The 23,139-nt window shown below is 40.2% G+C and overlaps 1 protein-coding gene across 3 annotated transcripts in view; it reads right to left on the minus strand.

Moving 5' to 3' along the window:
• SETBP1 (SET binding protein 1) overlaps positions 1 to 23,139 on the minus strand; it is a 243,012-nt gene that overhangs the window by 72,364 nt on the left and 147,509 nt on the right. For all 3 annotated transcript variants that reach the window (XM_015887217.2, XM_015887216.2, XM_015887214.2), the window contains one exon: positions 1,101 to 4,566. In XM_015887217.2, the coding sequence (XP_015742703.1) occupies positions 1,101 to 4,566 (3,466 nt within the window). The remainder of the gene's footprint in view (positions 1 to 1,100; positions 4,567 to 23,139) is intronic.

Genomic DNA, 23,139 nt, shown 5'->3' on the forward strand with positions numbered 1-23,139 from the left:
TTTTTTTCTTTTTTTTCCCCTTTGTTTTTGTTTTGGAGGCTAAATTGTGTTTCTTTGAAACTCCTTCTAGCACATCAGAATCTCATCTGCTGCTGGTTGGTTCAGTAAAGCTCACTTTTTTCCCAACAAGTATGAAACCTACTCTGTGATAAATATATGTTGGTGCAGGAGCACCGGGCTTGCTCCCAAGCTAAATTCATTTATATTCCAGCAAAACACCTGCCTCTGTGTCACCATGAAGTCAGCTCCCTAATGTAAAGTACAATTCAGTCTTTCAGGCAAGATTCAGATTCCTTTCCCCGCTCCTCAACTCTGTGGGAGAGGAACAGATGTCCTTAGTATCCAGAAGAGTTTCTTCCTTCCCCATAAATGTAGCTTATATTTCCATATCATACATCCTTGAACTCTTCATAACCAGTCAGGGTTTACTGTTTCCACAACACCAGTTCCTTCTTTCAGCCACTTGATTTCAGGATAGTTACTTTACATCACACCTGCCAGCCAGAACTGATAGACTCACGCAGTGATTGTACCAAGGGTCTCTACATATTCAGTGTAACCATCACCAACCTGAGTCCCTCTGGATCAATGGTACACCCTAACAGACAGGGAATACTGATCCAGCTCCATAACATCTTGCTCAGCTCTAAAACAAATAGATTTTGTACACATTGTGGGAGAAAGCAAAGAAAGTCTGCTGAGTACTGTGGCTGTACTCCCAAGGGCTGGGCAACAACTATCACCTTGAGACATTAGATCTGAGTAAGAAAGCTGCCTTCTTTGCCAACAGATTTTATAATTGATGCTGTTGTAGAATGCAATGGGTGGACATTTGGTGGAAGTGCAACAAGCAAGGATAAATACTTAAGGTAAAGAGAAATATTCATAAATGCTGTCTAACAACCCAAATACTTCTGTAGGTCTCAGCTTAACATGTGGCCAGCTTTCTTGTCAGTATCCTAACATCTAGATGGAAAATGAGAATAAATTACAGACACAGAAGTGAATGACTTGAATATAATTATTGAAAATTGCAAGTCCCTCTGTTCAGCATTAAAAATAAAGTGCAGTAAGGTACAATAAAATAAAGCAGAGCTTACCAGAAGAGGCAGAAGAATCATAAGTACTTCTATCCTTCCTATTTATCCTGAAGGGCTGAATGTCCTTTTCTCTGTAGGTTCCAAACCCTTCAAAGCTTCTTCTTTTATTCCCACTTCCATCGTTATCCCGTTTCTCACTCGAGGAATTCATTTCACCAAACACGTCCAGGGACTCTGACCTTGCATTACTCTCAGTATTACCAGAGTATCTCTTTGTGCAAGAGTCAATGGGATCATTGCTTGAATCACTTTTATCTTTACTCTGTGTCCACTGCTGGGCATCAGAAAGTGATAAGGTAGACAGTGTATCCACTTCAAAGTTGCTCTTTGAGCTTTTGTGTCCAGTTTCACAATGCTGGTGCTTCTGCTTCTCCTTATACTTGCTTTTCTCATTGAGCAAGGAGAGATCTTTATCTGAGCCACTTAGCCTTTCATTGATAGAGTGACTGGAGAAGCCAGTGGACTTGCTAGCAAAGAGACCACTCAGATCTTCATGTGTCCCCAGTATCCTCTCATCCTTATGCTTGTGCTTATGTTTGTGTTTCCTTTTGTGAAGTCGGCCACTTGAAAGGCTTGTTCCTCCAACCTTTGGAGGAGCCAAAGAGGACTGCATGTCTCCAAGGCCCATTCCCACAGGTGTTTGTAGGTGCACTCCATGTTTTGCTTTATGCTTGGCAGTGGTGGACATCTTCATATGAGAGCTTGCATGGAATTGGGGTGGTGGCACGGTAGGTCTCATAAATGGGGAAGCCGCTCCGAGCGTGTGAGACAGGTACAAAGGAGCTGGATACTGACCATAGTAACCAAGATTCATCATAGGCATTGATGTGTAAGGCATTCCATAGGGTGCATAGTAACTCCCACTGGGAATAGGGTAACCGAACCCTTGTAAAAAAGGCACCTTTGTCATGGTGTCATTGGTTTTGGCAGGTCTACCACGCTTCTTCTTAGACTTCATGTCAGAGGTCCTGCGAAGATAGAGCAATGGGTCATACTGGATATATGGCACAGGGTAATAGTGATCAAAATTAATCCTGAAGATGCTGGGATATGGATTTTCATGATAAAATGTGTAACTACGGTGTGAAATCCTGAACACTTGGAATTTATTGATGAGTTCCTCAAGGTCTGCCAGAAACTGGAGATCATCTCTATTTTGCAAGCTTTTCCTTTTCCTCTTGTGCTTTGGCTTTTTCATGCTCTCATGAGAGAGAAAGTTATCCACAATGAGATGCTTCTGCCGGTGACCATGCCTGTTTTTTGTGCTGGTGTCAGATGGGATAGCCTCTGGATTGTCCAGGGTGCAGAAATCAAAGGAGTATCTCCGGCGGGATTCTGAGCTTTTCTCAGCTTGGTCAGAAGTACTGTTGTTGTCTGTACCTATCCCACTGTCACTCGGAATGGTTTCCTCACTGTGAGACTCACTCACTGGTGACAGCGTAACTTCTTTTAAAGAACCTATTTCACAGAGGTGGGAAGGTGAATTAGCCATTAACCTGGGTGGAGACAGCTTCCAAGTTCCACTGTGCATTCCTTTCTGGGTTTTTGTAGGAAGAGCACTGATAGGTTGAAGATTTGGCATAGTTTTTAACTCTGAAAAATTTGTTTCAGTGCTTGCAGGGCTAAGGTTGCCATTAGTCCCCACTAACTGTGTCGAAAGCGGATGAATAGCTGCTGGTGACGATGCCACAAGTGACTGCAGGTTGGAAGGCACTGCTGGGTTTTCTGGCTGGCTGGAAACAGGCCTTGAGTGCTTCATGGCTGTCTTAGGTTCTTCTGGTTGAGGCTGCAGCTCTGCTCTTGGCTTCCTGCCCCGTTTTTTACCAATGTAGATAGTCCCCCTCTTGCTGACATTGATCTGCTTCCCTAGTCTGGCATCAATGGTTGTTGGCCCAGCACAAGAAGGTGGTTGGATTTTTGCTTTCAGAGCTATGCTGCTGGAGCAGGAGGACAAAATCTGATTGAGAATATTCTTCCTTTTGAGGGTCTTCATCTTATTAATGGTCTTGATAGTCTTCTTATCCAAGACCCCCAGCTTTCCAACCTTTTTGTGAAACTTGAGATCACTGATGGACTTGTCCTCTCCAGGGACCATCTGGGCCAACTTGGCCAGATTCCGTCTCCTCTTTCTTTTCTTTGTGCCTGGAAATTCACGATTGATTGGACTCACTGGGCTAGTGGATGTTCCCTCGTGAATGGTTTCAACAGTGAGCAAAGGCTGTTTCTTTGGTCGTCCTCTTTTTTTCTTGACAGGTGTGATCACAGTAAGACTGTCTGTATTGGTATACAGAGGGCTGGATGGTGTGATGGGATAGGCTGAAGGAGGTTCCACCATCATCTTCTCAGATGTTGTCATGGAGGTCTCCCGAAGGATAGATTTCGGTTTGCTGCAGGTCCATCGCCGTTTTGCTGTGAGTTTGGGGTGCTGGACCTCAGACAGTTTGCTAGGTGTGGGGAGATCAGTGGATAGGAGAGTAGATGTCACAGCTACAGATTTTCTGAGTCTGGTGGCACTGTTGGGGGAAGCTCTGTCAATAAGCACACTGCTGTCAATAGCTGCTAAGGGGGACTCATTTTCAATCAGTTTCCCTGGCTTTGTGACACGAATATCTTTTTTATTCCCTTCTGACTGAGAGATAGTCCTGTTCGCTACTTCACTGTTCATAGCAAGTCCAGAAGGCAGACTTTTCTCTTGGATAACTTTCTCCATTGAAGATTTTGTAGATTGCCTTTTTTTCCTTTTGTGGCTGGATGTATCTGTTGTTGGCGACTTTATTGGGATGGTAATTCGTACATGGCTAGTGTCATTTTCACAGCTGCTGGCAGAAGCGGGATTCTGTTTTGATGGTGACGCATCCAACACACTGTCCATTGAATAAGATTCTTTTTTTCCTTCCATGCTGTCATGACATTTGCTGTCAAATGCTTTCTGAGTGCTCTTCATCCACTCAATGTCAGCAGTTTGGATGGTTTGACATATCAAGTCCTTTTTGCTCGACTTCTTCTTTGTACTCCCAGTAGACTGATCAGGGGCTTCCAGCTGCACACTTCCGTCTTGATCACCAATAGGCAACAGCCCATTGCACTCGGAGGCACTGCTTGGCTGAGCAGCCACACCAATGTTGTTGGGTGATGGGACTGCACTGCAAATGGCAAGCTCTTTGCTGCTGACAGACAGCTGCCCCCATGTGCTGCTGGCACAGGACTTCTTTGCTTGTGATTTACTGAAGGAAACTCCTGGCTCTGGAGGGGTGACCTTAGTGGCACAAACAGCTTCTCGATTGGGCTCTGTGTTGATGAAGCAACTTTGAGAAGTGGATCCAGTATTGGAGCTTGCTGACCAGTCAAGATGGTGCTGGTTGCTACTTTTCTGCTGGTGCTTTGATTTTAAGGTATCACCGGTGAAGTCTTGTTGGAGGCCTGGATCATAGTGCAGTGTAGAATGTTTCTGTTGCCTATCATAAACCTAGAAGGTAAGAAAAAAAACAATAAAAAGAAACAACGTAAGAAAAAGGTTAGTTTATCTGTCCAGTCACAACCACTGGCTGCAGCTATTTAGTTGCATAGTGAATGACAAATGATCTAAGCCAAAGTCCTCATAACAGTTAGGAGATTTATAAAGTGTTCTTATACTTCAGTCAAATTTGCATTCAGATTCATGCACTGTAAACAAGTTTTGTGTGTTTTCCCACTCTAAAAACAATGGAAATATTTCTATAAATGCTAAATTGCAGAGGAAACATCTTTTATTGATTTTTAATTAAAAACATGAGTAAAATATTCCCTTCCAATGGATGAATGGTGTAACTCGGCCTCTCAGTGAGAATGCTTTTCCTTAAAAATAATCCGTAGCAGAACTTGATGCTCAAAATTAAACCCACTGATGTAAACAACAAGAATACAGAGCTACCTAGGAAGCTACAACAAACAAGAGGAAAACCCATGAGTTCACCTCCCCACAAAGCCACAATCCTCAAAGATTGACTGGTTTAAATTTCCACACAGAAGTCATTGCCACAAAATCCGTTGTTAAAAATGATAAGCACAGCATCCAGTGTGTGAGGTACACTTGCCAAGTTCAAGACTTGCATTATTCTCTTTATATTTTAATAATCTGCCATTTGCACTGGAGTTAAGTGACACCTTCAATACGATTTTTAACCTGACAGAAAGCCTTCAAACTGCAGGGGTAACAGAAAAGGCAGAATAATGCAAAAGTCTTCTACAGAGCAAAATAAAGGCTACTTTATTCTTGACAAGCCTCCTTCATTAGAAGGAACTGATATTTCTTTACAGCTATAACTTTTTCAAAACTCTTTTAAATGTAAAAAAAAAAAACCAAAAAAACCCAACAATGAAACAAGCAAACTTTTTACTTTCTCTCACAGACCTTCTCTAGCCATTTGTTTTCTTCAGTTACATTCACATTCTGTAAAGCTCTGGACCAAACTGTGCAACTGATTTTGAGCACCTAGTACAAGCAAACAACTGTTCCTAACAAACTGTAATGACACCGTTCCGAATACCAAATAAATGATGAGAGACTTAAAATAAATGCGTAACTAAGGAAAGAACAATAGAAAACAACTGCTAAGTGTCTCATGTTTCAGCAAACATGCTGTTACAATTAAGTTTCTATCAGCAGCATTACATTAGATCCCTGCTCGGGTTGTTTGCCACAGAGATTTTGGGGTCAGCACAAAATGGTTCTGATCTCCTCGAGACCTAGCCTTCTGGGAAATTAGGCATCCTCAGATTTTGAGCCATTTCAGAGGGATTTGAAAGACACTAACCACCCCAAATCCACAGTATTTTATTTGGTGACCAGCAAACATGCATCTTATAGAAAATCCGATGTTGAGGTATACCTAGTATTCACATGAAAAAGGACATGTGGCCTTTCTGGAATAGGCAATAACGATGAAGTTGTTCTGGTCCATTGTCTGTAGAGTAATTGGGGACTCTTAAATCCTGTGGATAGTTCAGCTGTTGTACATATGGACCAGCTACGCTCAGGGAAAGCAGAGATTTCCAGGAATTGTGGACTGAGAAAATGAAAGCACGCAGCTGCGGTGGAACTGCAGATGTTACGGGTGAGAGACACACTTTTTTTTTACTTTTTTTTTTTTTTTTTTTTTTTTTTTTTTAGCCTGAGAAAAGAGCCAAAAGCATAAACAGGCCTCAGGGAAGGAATCAGCTCCTCCTCCTCACAGTGGCCTCCCACGCTCGAGCCACAATGCGACCTTGGAGCGCGCAGCTCCCACAGAACAACACCAATGTCCTCCTTGGTTAAAATACAAGGGAAAATGCAGCCCACCTGCTTCCATGTCCCCAGAATAAAGCTTAATATGTTGTCACGCCTCACAGAAAACATATTCTTCCAGCGTACAATTTCTGACTTGGGGAAAAAAGAAAAAATGCCTGGAAATAGTGGGTTGAGGTCTTTCACAGCCCCTGGGGCTGTGCCAAGGCAGAGATCTCAGCCCTATGACTGCTGTCAAAGCAACTCCTGCTTCTCATATTATTTCCAAAGTGCCGAGCTGCAAAACTAAAAAATCTGAGCAATGTCATCTAGAAAAAGAGAAGGTGACTGCAGCAAGAGAAAACATTATAAGCTAGCAACACCCTGGTGCCTCTAAGTGCACTGCACACACAGGAATCTCTGGTTTAAAAGGAGCAATAATCTCTATATTTAAAGCTGTTAATGAGGGCTCAGCATTGAGAGGCCAGCTGTATATCAGAGATGAGTGCTGATATATCAGTTGACTCCTCCAGTCTCATTTCCTTGCTCCACACGCTATAAAACTGTGATGCAACTACCAACATATCCCTAATGATAGCCTTGTCATTATTCCAGCACCACAGGCCACCACAACATTAATCTTACAATTCATGAGAAAGATATCCCTCTGTCGTCAAAGGTGCCAACGCTTAAGGCACTTAACCACACAGATAAATATTCCAGTTTTAACAGGGCCTCAAAAACCAACCAGTCGGTAGCATTGGAGAACTTCATTTCCGAAATGGGATGTCAAACTATATATCTACTGTAGCACATAGCAGTCCACTGTGTTTCTTCATGATACTTCTTCCAGCATTTTGTTTACAGTTTTCTCTTCCCTGCCAGACATGTCCATGTCATCCCAAAATAATTCTTCTGCAGAGAAGACCAGAGTAACCCAGAGAGCATGCAGCTGCAGTAGGTTGGGTTTCATAGGCTGCGTCCAATACATGGGGACTGACTTCTTAAAAGCACTGGGAAACTGGTTGAAAGTAATGCAGCAAAATCTGTTTCTTTTTATGATGTATCTTTCCGTACTGCTTTCTGATCCCATTGGTCCTAACATTTAGGCTTCATTTTGCCTATCTAGGTGAGCACAACCCTAACAAGCAAACAAGATATAGCAAAATATATCTAACCTCTGAGATGAGCTACCGGAGGATATCAGGGATGTTAGGGAAGGGGGCAAAAGTGGGCTTGGTAAGAGTAAACAAGGCTCTTCAAAAACCTATATCTTGGTATTTACTTTTTTTATTTGTCAGCGAGCATGTATTATACTGCAGCTCTATAGATCTATAGGTATGGCAGCACAGCTTGAGATCAGCACCAAAGATGGTGGGCTTTTTCCTGATTGACATGATTAACCTGCGTTTAGTTTTTTGTTTATGATATCCTGAAAATGCTTCAAACTTCAGCACCTGTCTCTGTAATTCTCTCTTTCATTTAAAGAGATTTTCTAATAGCGCCTAACTATTCTGGACCAGGACCCTTCTCCTTCATCTGATGTAAAAATAGAAACATATTTTAACCCATGCAATATTACCACTAACCTTGGTCAACGTTTCTCTTGATATCCAATTTATTAGACAGCCTTAGTGGGTTATAATCCCACCTTTCCTTTAAAAAATAAAATAAAATAAAATCTTCTGCTCTATAACTACAAGGAAGTTTGAGCAACACAGCAAAGTATATGCAAAAACTAGACTAAATAAAGTGACATATGAATCCTCTCATCATTAGTGAAATGGTTTTACTGACAAGCTCACGACTTTCAGTCCTCACTTCAGGTAGTTGTGAGTAGACTTATAAGCAGGATACACCCTGTTTACAGGCAGCTGAAGAGAACCAGACAGAGAGCAAAAGAGATGGCAATGTGTGCTTTCACTTGCCTTGCCAGACCTGTGTATCCCTACACCTACAGATACACTTATCTTGATAATTTTATTCAGGCATGCAGGCTGCAACCATTAAAAAAGAAAGACATACAGCCATCCTCCTGATGAATACTGCCTTACTCTATAAAGTAAGCTGAATCTACTCAGTGGCTGAATCTGTCCCTCTTGGACTCTTATTTTAACTACTAGATGTATCACTCTGCCTCCACATCCCCTCTGAGCTTCTCTCCAAATCTAAGTAGAAAGCGGGAGAAGATTCCAGTAAGCAAACCAATGAATTAATATAAACATGAGAAAAAAAATAAAAATAAAAAAATCCAAACAAATAGAAAAAACAATAATGAATACAACTGAAAAAGAAGAAAAAGGAAGGTAATCCACACATAGATATCACCTAGGACAAATCTAGTTGCTTACAGGGTGCAGTACATTTTACTGCTAATACACTTTTATTCTAGAGGTAACACACATACAGATTGTCAGGAATCTGGCTTGCAAATCAAAGTTAATACTACTACGCCCCCTCTTTAAATCATTCGCAGATCCATCTGTGTAATGGCTCCTCAAGTGTAATTCCCTATTAAGAGGCTTTATATGGAGAGATAAGCAGCTGGTTCCCATGTCACTAATTGCTGTCTGCTGTGATTTTAAAACATCTGCACCATTGTGCTCTTCATTTTCATATTCTAATCACCCTGAAACTTGAAAAAGGTACATCATTGATTGTTTCTGTGGGTTAATTAGTACACAGTCTCCTTGTAGAGACAATTTAAAGGCAGTCAGAACCTCAATCAGCAAGTTTGTTTTAAAAATTAATAACATTGGGAGCGTCTGTGGGGATTGGCATCCACAGTGACACATGAGAATATGCTCTAGGGACATACCATCCTTTGTTTTCTTCTTCATAGGCTGAAAATTTATTAAAAATAAAAAATAAAAAGGGGAAAGGCTTTCCTAAACCAATAATATCACTTAGAGACTTTAGAAGTGTTTGCCTTTTTCTCGGGGCCACTCCTGCCTCTACAGCAAACAAGAATCTCAGAAAAGCATTATTCAGTTCCTCTGTGTGGTCTCGGAACCTGAAAGGTATTTTTGGTAGCAATTCTGGCAATAGGAGCTGACATCTCATTGGAAATCAATGGGGTGACTGCTTTAATATATGCAAGCGTTTGGTCTGTTGGCCACCTGGGCTGGTTGATGCTGAGTCATAAGATTGTTTCCAAGCCACGCAGAGAAGTATATTAGCTTAGGCACAGCACTCTGCTAAGGGAACTGTGTTGCATGCAGACTAGACCTTTCCTGCATCTAGCCAGATATGAGATAAAGGTAAAGCTGTATTCATTCCTAATTCAGCTTTGAATTTGACAGTGCTGATAATGTATCCAGACTATGCTGAAAACAGGTCTTGGTAGGGCAAAAGGTCAGCCTGAGATTTTCAGTACTGAATGTGAATATATCTGGCTGCAAGGAAGGCAAGATGAAAACACAGTGTGCACCTGCCTTCTAAAAACAACAGATGTTGCTTTGGTCCTTTACATGGTGTTCCAAAAAAAATGGGAGAAACTTCAGTTAATGTGTTCCTCTTGAAAAGATTTCTCTTTACTTTTTGCATCCTAGACATGCATGAAAATAAATTACTGGAAAAGAAAACCCTTTGAGAGGAAGAAAAAGACTGAGATATCCTGCTCCAGTACATGAATAAATAATCCTAGCTCAGCTCATACTTTTGCTCAAAACTGAAACTGAGCATTTCCTCTCATGTCCCAATGGGGCAACTGAAAACAGCTCGCTTGAAGCTTATAATCAGAACTAAAGGTTGGAGACAGTTCACATCTTTTGGTGAGTGAACTGAGCCTTCCTGAGGTAGCTTTACTCTGTAAATAACATATGCTAGGTGGAGGAGACTTCAGGTTTAGAGAACTACGCTCTGGTTTGATGACTTATGGGTTTAGCAGTAATTGTGGTCAATTTATATCAGGACTGTGTGATTGGATCAGGTTGGTTCGTAAAAGCAAGTGTCTGAAAGGGCTTGGGAAGTCTTGTATGTCCTTAGTGACTGTAATCAGGGAGGAAGGACCACAGATTGGAATATGACACTTGCAAGAATGGCAAACAGCAATAATGTCTTGTGAGAAACTCCTTAGAAACTAGTTCAAAACTGATATGGGGGCTTTAATTCCAATTAAGATAGGGATGGAAAGCATGTCACTAGGCATTAATATGAAATTCATAATTATTGTCAAACATCACCACATTCACACAACTGAGGATCATTCATTAGATATTGAAATAGAGGCAGGAGTTAACACAAAGCTGCAGGGGGACTACTTGAGAGCAAGACACAGCATGGGCTAAGAGTGGGTTAATTAAAAGCAAAGCATCACCTGTTTTTGTCCATTCACTGAAAATAAACATAGCAGACTGTGGTACAATGCTGTGCAAATCAGGAAGAGTTCCACTGAAGGTGCTGGGGGTCCCTGCAGATTTGCACTGCCATTGTTACACACCTCTGTCTTCCCTGAGATATTTGTTTAATCGTATCAATACAGAAAAGGAAAAGTTAAATGGGAAAGTTGGTGCTGTTATTTGCTGCTGCAGCATAAGAAGCTTGTTGTTCTTACCAAGGGCATGCTCAAGATAACTAAGTAAAAATATTGATAAAACAATAGCTTTGGCGTCGCAACCCTTCTGAGAATGCTTATCTAAAGCACTTAACCTTACAGAAACAATAAAGCAATACACAGAGATTACTGAATGGTCTAAAGATGCTCACATGATTGCAAATAATATAGTTTTTCATGCATTCCAACTAAGGCATCCTGATTTGCTTTATAACTATCAGTTTCTACAGTTATTCCAAATTAATTTTGGTACTGGATGATTTGTATGCTATTTCAGTGTTCAGCTGCATTCCAAACACCTTCAATTTCCAAACACAGTACTTGAGGATTTTATTTGGGTAAATTGCAACAAACTGTGAATTTATAAAGGTTGGATTTGGAGCTAGGAGCTGATCCATTCCTACTTGCACAGTAAGATCATCTCTGCACATACTTCTTTTATCAAATGTTTAACAACACTGCTCTTCTCAGGGCTGTGTATTAAGCACCGAGTCTGGGAAAACTATAAACAATGGGATTTTTCTGTCATCTCCAACAAAGAGCCCATCACCACTGACACAACAATGCAGTAGAAGTATCATGTTTAAGCATAACATGTTTTGCTGCCAAACTTTTGGCAGCTGGAAGAGAACAATTAAACACCACCTAATGTGGACTATAATGGAACTAATGCAGTTTTGGTGAGCCAGCCCTGGTTTGGTCCTTGCTTGATCTTAAGCCAGTAAAAAGAGTTTTAAGCATTTCAGTTTGACATTACACCCAAGAAGCCAGAGTTTGCAGAGGAAAATGCCCTGATAAACTACTTCTTTCCTTTTGTCCAGAAGCTCTGCTAATGAACCTAATAGCATCACTGACAAATACTCTAATACTGTTGTATGAAATGCATTTCCATCCTTTCATAAATGCTTTAGTCCCATGGAGCTGATGTGCAAGTAGGAAATTGCACGCCTAACTGTCTATTTCATGCTCTTCCTTCTTCCCCTGTAACTTCAGCATTTGAGGGCAAAATGAAATGGCAGAAGGGTCCCAGGATGGACAGAGTCCTGTTGGCTCCATAGAAATGCTAGCAGTAAGTATTTATCTCTGAAATGTCTGTGGGGTTGTCCAGAACATTAATGCTTCAGCACGTCTCAGATTACTAAATTGGAAATAAGGATGCGAGCAGCTGTGTCCTCTAAGTTTCTGCTGTAATTTTTAAAAGCCTGCAGTGTTTAATTTGCATCAAAAGATTCCTTTTATCCCTCATTTATTATAGGAATTGCAGCTTTATCCTGAATGCATTTTTATTTTTATTTTTATTTTTTTCCAAGGGGTGGGGCCATTATAAATGGCTTTTCCATTGAGGCCAATGCTTCTTTCCACTAGAGTTAAATAATTTGATTATAAATTCAGTCCTTGAATGTCAAGGAGATGCTGAATTCACCTGAAAACAGGCATTTAGAAGAGCTCGTAAAAGCTGTGAGCTCCAGTCAGTTAGCTCATCATTCTTTTAGCATGCACTTCATTTAGCAGTTACTGACCACCAGATTAATTCTTTCAAAGCATCCTGGTTGCAGCTATGGTCTAGCATGAAGTATTGCATGTGCTATGGCATTAGCTCAAAGTCCAGAAATCTGCCAGAACATCTATTTGGTGAATCTGGGTTAAATTTCATGAAAATTTGCAATGAGGTTTAAATATATTGAAGGAAAGAAAAGTGCTTCCACTTCTCTGCATCAAGGGGTGAGTCCTGCCCTACCAATTCACCCTGAAGAAATGAAACTGATCCACAGAAAGATGTGGGTGGTTCATTCCTCTTGGAAAATCTGCCTGAAGATGTCATACATGATAAATTTCTAGCTCCACTAGGTATGTACTCAAAACCGCATTCTCTGTAGAGCCAGCAGATGATGTGGGATGTATACCATGTTCTGGACTCCCTCAAAAAGCTGGTCTACATCTCCTGAGTGGGATTCTCCTTGGTTTCACCAGTAAAATAATTATCTTGTGATGAAAGAGAACAGGAACACACTCATCTAGCCTCAAACTCTTATGCTGTCATTCCTAACAATTCAAGCAATCATGCAGTGAAACCCACCCCATATGCAAAAACCACAGGACAACTATTATTTCAGATTTTTCCTCAGTCTATATGTACCCTGTGCCCATTTTTCAAAGATGTTTTGGATAAAATGAAATCCTTTTCCCCATATTCCCCGTACTAACAGCAGCTACATGACACTGTTTTCGGGGCGATTTGCTATGGAGGTTGAAGACATCAGAAGTGCGACAGCAGATTGTTTCTAGTCTAAAGATTATGTCCTCTCCCATGACATTACCATCAGCTTTAGTATTTCACTAGGTGAGTTCATTTACACCACTAAGCAGTTAGGTTTAAATAAAAACACCAAGCAATTCACTGGGACGTCTGAGGCATTCTTAGAGGATGCCAACATCCATCTGCAAGTCCTCTTACAGGAATATAAGAGCAGCAGTTTTCGGTGGTGTTATCGTCACAAACTGCCCTGGCTAATCCTTCTGGACCAATTTTATCATCCTCTGGCTGTGGCTCCCCACAGGCAGCTCTTCCACCTAGACACCTTTGCTAATTCCCTCACTGCACCTATAGCAAAGGCTTTCCCATCAGTGGAAATTTGACCAGGCTAGCAATAATGTCTTGGGGCAACAAAGAAACAGTAATGTTGATATAAATTATTTTAGTGGCAGTGGTACTTGCGGTGATGATGAGTGATATTGCATTTTGGGGGCATTTCTGTGCTTTTTCTGAATGATATGCATCTCTTTTCTGATGTTCATTCCTTGTGCCTCCTCCCTCTCCTTCCTCTCCAGCTATCACAGAATCACCTTTACTAATAAACCTTCAGTTCAAATAGCAGGTTTTATTTAGTGTGCTATAAAAACAGTCATTTCTCAGATCATAAAAGGGGCTCAACTGGACTGCATCATTTTGCTGAAGTGAGTTTTCTGGTGCAGTGATTCTCTCTTCTAAATGCCACAGTCTCCCACTACCAGTATTTATGTGCCAAAATAAAATGCAATTTTCTGTATTTTATTAAGTGTGAATCTCCAATGGAAATCCATTAGGGAGTTGAACCCAAGATTTAATTGTCCCTTGATTTTATACTGTCAAGACTTTCTCAGCCATTTTCACAACAACTGTGGAAAAAAACTACACTTTTAGTAAGGTAAAGCAGCAATCCTTAAAGGCCATGACCAAGTTTAGGTTTGTTTTCTACAGAAATAAAACAGTAGCAAAGACTGGAAAAAAAGAGAACATGGTACAGCAGTGTAAAAAAAAGAAAAAAAAATAAGGTTTGCAAGGCACACTATTTGATGCTCAAATGGCCTCCTAGGTTTCACTGGCATCTCACCTAAGACATCTGGGATAAAATTCAGCTCACTGAATCTCCATTCTTTCACCCTTGAGGTTGAATAAACAGGTGGAAAATCTTTTAGTATGAATTCAGGTATGGGATTAGTATCCAGAGCAGCAAAGCTTGTAGCTCTCCTGGCTCAGGATTTGCTTATCCATGCAGATGATCTAGTCCATAGAAAACAGAAATAGAATAGTCCATAGAAAGTCTTCAGTTGTTGGACTTTTGAAAAAAATCAGAGATTTCTGTGTATGTTCTCTCTTATGAGTGGAATTGTTGAGACTACATATAGAGATAGTACATTATTACCAGCACATCGGAGTGTAGCTCTTTTAATAGCCCATGCTCTACTGGATTACCTAAATACATTTCTTCACTCTACACATGTTGATGAAGCAGAACCATTCCCAGCGCTCTTATTACCTCCTCTTAAGTGCTAACTGTGTGCTTAACTTGAGTAACTCCATAAAATTACTGACACCAAAGTTAAAGTCCACTATCCCCAACCCTGATGCACTGGGTATATCACAGAACAACTGTATACATTTCAGACATCAACATATACTTGTCCATTTCTGAGGGAGCAAAGTTAGACCTAATAATACATGTTATTTTTTTTTCCTCCCCAAATATAGCTTATTCTGAAGGATCAGCATTGGTAGAGATGGTAGAAGGTAAGTTTTTCCAAGAGGTACTAGAGGAGAAAGGGAGATGAGCTAAAGCAATGGTGATGCTATTGAAAGCATTTGAGCTACAGCAAAAGGACTTCAAATGGGGACAACAGTGTCACAGCAGGTTCTTCAGCTTCACAGACAGATGCAGGGTTTGAAGCAGAACCTAACAACAGTAAGATGGAAACACGGCCCACATTTTTAATAGGGAACATAAATAACCATGAGAACAGCTTATCATGGCAATGGATTCTTGATTACTGGAAGATTCTTGTAAATCTAGGCAGGGCGATTTTTCAAACAGATATGCATTAGTGCATGACAGATATTGGACTTGTAACAGGAATATATCTAGGCAAATCCCCTGGTATGAGTCATGCAGGAGGTTTGACTAAGTGATCACAATGGCTCTTTCTAGCCTTTAAAATCTGTGGCCATATATCCTCTCTATATCCTCAAGTGTTTTGTCCAACCAAGTGTTAAGCAATTCCAGCAATGTGTCTTCAAGCCCTTCCTCTGGGAGGCTATATCCCAGTGTAATAAATCTCACTGCTCAGAGCTCTTCTCTCTTCCCCTGGAATCATTTCTATCCCTAGACACACCTCAGTTCTGGATTCATCCCAGCAATTCTTCCTCATCCTTGGCACCAAAAAGAATATTTCACATTTTTTAACAATTCATTTCACTTGCCATATTCCCTGCTGCTGTAAAGCAGCTTGTCCCAATGGTACAGCAGAGTTTATTTACTAGGAAGGACCTTTACATCCTGACAAGCCCAGTGAGATGCAGTTCTCCCCAGAGCAAAGATGAGCACGTGCAAAGGAAAACACATTCATCTCTATGCATTCAGGAAACCAATGTACAGGGGAAGTTGTTGTGATTCCTGTAACATTTCCTCTGTGCTGGCAAAGTGTGCACACACATGGACTTTCAAGAGGTGAATAAATGTAAAATATTCCTCCAGAATGAGCCTGTCCTTACCAAACAGGGCTTAATTGAGATTTGGCCCTGAGCTTCCAAATGAGGCACAAAGTCAGATTTCTAATCTGGATCTAAATCTCACATACATCTGTAGAAGTGCACAAAATCAAAACATCCTGGATCTGAAGACATGAGGAACACTGGGGTCACTTTTATGCACTGGCTGCCTGTTTTGTTTTGTTTCCTAAACAAACAAACAAACAAACAAACAAAGCAGTTTTTTTCTTTCCTAATACAGAGGGATGTATTGATTTGGTTTGCATTTCTCTGCTACTAAAAACAGAAGCCCAGATGCAAAACCTCTGAAATGCTGGAAGTGTCCGTCCATATCCAATGTCATGATTGGTGCTCAGTAATGTTTTTGAGGACTGTGGAGAGACAATAAGCAACAAAATCTAAATCTCAAACCACTGCATTTTAAGTTACTATTTCTTTTTTTCTCTTTGTTTTGTTTTTGACCAGACAATGTTCTTAGTCTTGCATGTTCTCCCTTCAAGGATTTCTCTCAAAGATATACGTGCGTATTTATTTTCTGCAAGCAGACAGAAAAACCTTCTGAAATCAGTACAGATTCATCACCTACTCTGCACTCGACCTTATCAGCAGTTGCAATGGTTGGCCCCTGTGGAATACTACGGAAAGGGCAAAGCTGGAAAATGTGCACTTTAAAGTGCCACAGACTTTAGTTCAGTGCACAACTCTGCTACAGACTGTTCAGCTTGTTATGGATATCTGAGAATTTCAGATTTCCTTAACTGGGTGTAGTAAAACTTATTACAGTAATTTTTAACTCATGTTTTTTTCCTCTTGGAGTAGGTTAGGAACTACTGGGGGTACCAGATACCTGTATGTATAACATGTCCAGTGAAGAAAAGAAGAGAAATAGAGAAATAGAAATAGAAATTGGGCTTCTTGGCCTTCGCTTTTTCCAGTGCCCATGAAGGTTCCCAAGACCAAGGTCCCAAGTCCAGATTGCCAAGGCACTTTGCAGTCTAGATTAATCTGACTTCAAATAAATGCCTATTCAGACAATGATAATCAGATACACCTTCCGTTACCAGCACAAAGCAAGGAATGTTCTGTAAACTGAAACAGTAAGAAAAAAAGGCAAGTGAGAATTCCACCTGTTTCCTGTATGAAGTGAATGTTTTCTCTGGTTTATATGCAAATGAATGGGAAAAGAACAATAAATATTGAAAATATATTTTAAAATGCCCTTGCAGGGCAAGTACAGTCTGCATGTATTTATACTTTTTTATGTGTTATCACTAAAATCATACCTCTCTGGCGGAAGCTATCGAGCAAACACTGATGCTTTGCTATACGAGACTGTGTGTAAGTGTGGGTGGCTAAATAAAATGTTTCCAAGCAGGCTGAAATTATGACTTTCCATCAGAAGTGACCATCAGTATCAAAGCCACAATTGCAAAGCCTTGCAAAAGCAGAGCAAATGTGGAGCTGTACTTTAGAGCAGCAAGAAGACTTTCACAGAATGCCAGTGGGGATTTGGAAATGTCTCAGATGTAGTGGGCTAGCATTTCTATGTTGCAAATACTACATGAGTGATGTTTTTACGTCCCTTAGCTTTGTGGTGATATTAAAATGGATTATTCATACATCTGTGATCACAAAACACATGTAAAGCTCCACCTGCCCCACTGTGTGCACCTCTTTGTTCATGTGTGTACGCAGTGCTAAGATATTTAATGATAAAGATGGACTTTGTTGTTTTTTGTTTGTTTGTTTTTTTCCTCAAAGAACTAAAGCCCAGGCTATGGGGAAGATCCCCAGTCATCCATCTCTGAGGTAATTACACCAGAAAAAACTATCAAGGCTATACACTTTTCATCAAGCAAAAGACATGGTCGCAGGCAAGAAGTGACCACATGTTTCTGCTGCTCAAACTCCCAGCAACCCACAGCAACTTAAATTAGAACGTGTGCAATGTAATTAGGTTTCCTTCCCTTGCAGACTTGTTATACTCCTCCGGTTTGCGAAGGAGGGGACACTTGAGGCTACATCTCAGCAGGGCTGGCTGCTGCTCACTAGGGTTTTTCTTAGAGAAAAATAGGAAAAGGCTGTGATTAAAGAAAAGCTTTTGCGCTTTCAGCTCTTGTCCTCCAGAAACTGGGTTTCTAGTTAGGAATGATAAAAAAGAAAAGAAAAGGAAAAAAAAGTACATCATAAAATTGAAGGTACAATAAGAAATTCAGGTCAGGATCCAAATCCGAGTGCTCCTCAGGAATAAGATGCTTGTTGCTAAGGTTGTAGCTTGGACCAGCCTGATGGTCTGATATAAGATCAGACTTGAAACAACACCCATGCAGGAACTGGCTCTCCAGCTTGTTGCAGCTCATTAGTCAGAGCAAGGAACTGAGGTCACGGCTTTGGCCACCCAACCTTTACTATCACCTGGTTGAGGAGCCCAAGCTCCTCATGCTGTCAGTAAGACCTCCAGAGAGGAAAACAGAGCATGCTAAATCACTCTGCAGACTATTTGGGCACCTGCACAAATAGTTCAGGCTCCTGAACTAGCGATCAGAAGGGAGGGATGATAAGTATAACCTCAATTACACTGGTGTCCAGTAATACACTTTTAACTCCCTTCCTGCTGCTCCACACTAGGGCTGAGCCATGCCTTGAGAAAAGAATTTCTTGAAACATTTCCTAACAATGCAAGTGTTTGGAGGCTTAAATTGTTTCTGGCAATACTTTCGAGATTTCCACCTATCATTATTATTTCTTGTTGAGATCCATGCACTTTTTTTTAAACAAGGTTTGAATACAGTAAGCTGTGAACTTTTGGGGGATGTTTGATGCCATCACTTCTCCTTGAAGCAGAGAATTTTTCATTCTTTTCATACAAGCTCTACCACTACAAACTCTTAATTAAAATTGTTTTCGAATGAAAGACTTTCCTTTTTGAGGTAAACCATGGAAGAACGAACAGATAATTTTAAATATACCACAGTCTTGTTCCCAGGCAAATAAAGATTTGGAAAGCAAAGAATGAACTTACATGCGCCGTTCAAATTTAAACCCAGCCATTTTCAAAGTTAAGAGAGGTTAACACTTCCTTGCACACTTTCTCACTGACAATGCTACATGATACAAATAGACATCTGGATACACAGATAATCTTTTACCGTGGTTCAAGTTAGTCACATCTTAGATGTTCACACTTCTAGCTTCACATTCAAACACAAGTTCTGACTTTTGAGGTTAATTCATCAGTAAGATCTCAAGTTACATATATTCTATTAGCCACATAATAGAGCTAGTGGCCACAAGAAAGAATGCAACTAGGTTTTCTACCTGCTACTGATGGAACAGCATCTCTTGCTTTGGGCATCCTTTCTTCCTGCTCTTTCCATAAATTGTTCCCCACTAGCCCCCCCCCACCCACAACAAACAAACATACAAAACTAGAGGATGAAACACGTGAACTTCTGACTATCATAGATGGGCACCTCATTTGAAAAGCACTCATCTTAATGAAAAACTCTTTTCAAGAAAATGTAAAGAATGGTTCATCCAGTGACTCTGGCATCTGATCTAAGCTCTGTGTCCTTATTTAAATAAGATATCTTTCCCTTCTGGTAAGTAGTTTTGCCCAACACGAGCATCCCTGGACAGTAGACGACCTACCAATATGTGCTATGCCTACTCATTTATTGTGTAAAAACCTAGAGCTACAGTAGTAGCGCTCTTTATTGATGAATTGAAGCTAAAATTTCTCCCTTCCAAACAATATACCCTGATGGGAACCCAGTAAAGCTTGATTTTTTTCAGGTGAACAAGGCTTAATGCAGGAGTTAGGAAAAGTGTCTAAGAGGCATCAAAGCAGCTCAAAACCCCCACTAAAGCACATAAGAGAGGTCATAGGTTCCTGTTTAAATTTTCTGCCCACACTACAGGAACACAAGCAGCAAACAAAGCCAGGCTGGTGTCTAACAATCTGGTCTCAGAACCAGCCATGATTTGGGAAAAATAACTGTAAAGCTATGGCATAACTCAAATGAAAACATGAAGGTTACTAAGGATACGAGTAAGACTCATGGAGTAATTAAATAACCAGCAGACACACACACCCACACACACAGCCCTCATTTACTCAAATCCCTGACGGTTGTTTATTGAGAAGTAGGTGTTGACAGTTCACTTGTCTTGGATGGATTTCTCCTGAAGTAAACACCAGTGCTTTCAACATGCCTAATCCTTTTCCCCGTAAAAAAAACAAAACAAAACAAAACAAAACAAAACAAAACACACAGATACTGTATACAGAATGGGCATCATTACTTCAGTGTGCTGGAAAGACGGGATTCCATGTATGGAAAAGATTGAGCTGCAAGAGTGTTTTGGAAAATGAAGAGTTATTTCGCAATAGGACATCATATTTCCCTTGGAGAAGACTTGCTTAGATTCTGCAGATTACTTTGCAGATGGAAAAGGGACAAAGTCTGATTGCTATATTTTCTCTGATAAAGTCAAATTTCACTTGATCTAGAAACATATATATACATATATATTTTTTTTCCCCAGAGATACTACACTGAATTCTTAAAGCATCTATCTGCCTTTAAGATATTCCTTATATTCAAGTGCAGGTGTTAATTGACAATGCCACAGTCTCTGCTGAAAACAGATCCCAGTGAAAGCCAAAATGCTGAGCAAAACTCCCCTTCTCAGTCACAACACTGTATTAGCAGCAGCTTAAGAGATGGCTGCTTTTTACAACATAAATAGAATGAAAGGGATGAAATGAAAAGAAATGCAGGCTTAATGCTAGAACTTGCTGACAGTGAGATATATCAAGTTAGTTATAGGGCAGCCTACAGATACAACAGTAAACCCATTTTTTTAAACACAGATCTAGACAAAATCATAGGAAATGAGGAAAAAAAAAACAACACAAAAAACCAATATACTGCAGAGAACAACTATGCAAGGATAGGAAATAAGCCATTTAGTTGATTTGTCTACATATTTTCCATCATTCCTGTTCATTTTTTCTACACTAACCACAGTGTTTCTGCTGCTTGCAAAATTTTATTGTGCATAATAGAAACTAGGCTACTCTGATACACACCTGATGAAAATGCTTTCCAAGATGGTCTCTGATGGTCAAGAGAGACAAAAATAAGGATATGGATAGTTGAGCAAGGATGGATTTCAATAACCACAGCAAGCTGCCAGATTAACACTTTTATGTGCACTGAGTTTCTAACAGAGATACAGACCCCAGCTTTGACTTTCTTTGCATTAGAAATAGAGGCATGTTAACCCAAGGCACGGTCTCTGCTTGTGTTATCAAAGCCTGCAGAATGAATCAGTCCTAAAAGGCATGAGACTTGTTAACAATGCTCTAGACTCCAGTAATTCCTCCCTGTTCTTTCATTTGTTTACAGGCACTTTAAAAACAGCTCCTATTCATGCATAATTTTCAGGTGGCATGAATTAACAAACCCATTTGAAAATACACCTTCTGAAGGTATAGTTTAAACATTACACAAAATAAAAATTATTATTTTTTTTTTTTCCTATTTCTAGGATGACAGAGATCTACAGTATTTGTAAAAGGAAAGTTATGCAAAACTGAATCTCTGCATGGAGGACAGTCTGTTTGCACACCAGAAATACTGAAATGTATTAAAAGATTTGACTAAGGACATGTAGTCAAGGCCTGCCTACTGCACAGACACTGGGATAGAAATTCAGATCTTCGCTTCTATGATTTCTTCTAGCATTTAAAAGATTTATTGTAGTCACATCAGTTCATTACTTGCTCTGTAATTATCTGGACTCTCAAACAGGAATGGATGTTACATGCTGTTCCAAAAACAGAGGGAAAAATCTGCCTAGAATGATTAAGTTCGAATAGTAAAGGCAGAGAAGAGAAAATGAAAGATGAAGAAGCAGAGGAAAGAGGCCAACACATCACTCAACACAGAAGCCACATCTTATGACTTCCAAGCTGGGTCTGAAAACCCAGGCCAGGATAGAGTTAGGTTCATCACACTCCCTGACTTACCATTCAAAGCATTCAGGCAACTAATCCATCTCACACACACGTTTAAGCAGGCCTTGCACACTTGCTGTGCGCATTCTCCAAGGGACCTTTAGATGCTGTTTTGTACACAGTGCAGCATGCGTTTTCAGTGGTGTGAAAAAAAAAAGGCTAGTGCCACGGCGAAAGTTCCAAATGCAGAAAAAATCAGCTCAGGATGCATAAATAATTAAACAGGGTACATTTAAAACATGAACCATTAAGAAGAGCTTTTGTTAAAAAAAATAAAAAAAATAAAAAAAATAAAAAGAAGCTGTAAGATTCAGGTTAATCTTTCATAAGGCAGACCTTCAGACGGTTGCTTCTTTACGGAAACTTCACAGCACTATTTCTTTTTGAACCAAGTGCTCGTATAAAAAAGCATTTTGACAATCTCACTAGGATGCTCATCCTCTGTGTTCAGAGAAAGATTTATAAAGATCACAAGGCAGGATTGTGAATGTAATGATCCCAGGGATTAGCCTTTCTTCTAAGTATGGTAGGGCAGTCCTTTGGACCTGCCTGACATCAGAGAGGGGTCTCTTGACTATGCGCCAGTGTACGGCTTTTTTCTCACTTCCAATGTCTCTTCCAGGCTTTCCCTTGTGAGCCTGCAATATTTTAAATACTTAAAAGTTTAAAGCTGTTATATGTTATCTATCAACCTCCCCATCAAAGGGCAATAGAAAAATCTCTGTGAAGAATCAGAAAACTTTATTTCTTGTCAGAGTGGATATACTGCTGGGAAGTGCTGATTAAGTATCGATAAGGAGCATATTTAACCTACTGGAAAATCAAGCCTAAAGGACAAAGAAAAGCTCATTCAGAGGAAAGAAGACTGCCAAAGAGAGGCTATGATGTATCTTCCTCTGGGGATGTTCAGTCCCCTCCTGGATATGATCCTGAGCAACGTGCTCTAGGTGACTTTGCTTGAAGGAGGGGTGTTGGACTAGATGATCACTTCCAACCTCAGCTATTCTGTGACTAAGACACTGGATGGGTACTTCAAATACATTTTATTTCCTCTTATACTGTCATATCCTCTTTGGCTGGGCAAGGAACTTGATTATAGAACCACAGAATCACAGAATGGTTTGGGTTGGTAGGGACCTTTAAGATCATCTAGCTCTGGTCATTACCATTCAAAGATTTAGATGAGGCTATCTC

This window comes from Coturnix japonica, chromosome Z, assembly GCF_001577835.2.
Source record: "Coturnix japonica isolate 7356 chromosome Z, Coturnix japonica 2.1, whole genome shotgun sequence".
Classification (NCBI taxonomy): domain Eukaryota; kingdom Metazoa; phylum Chordata; class Aves; order Galliformes; family Phasianidae; genus Coturnix; species Coturnix japonica.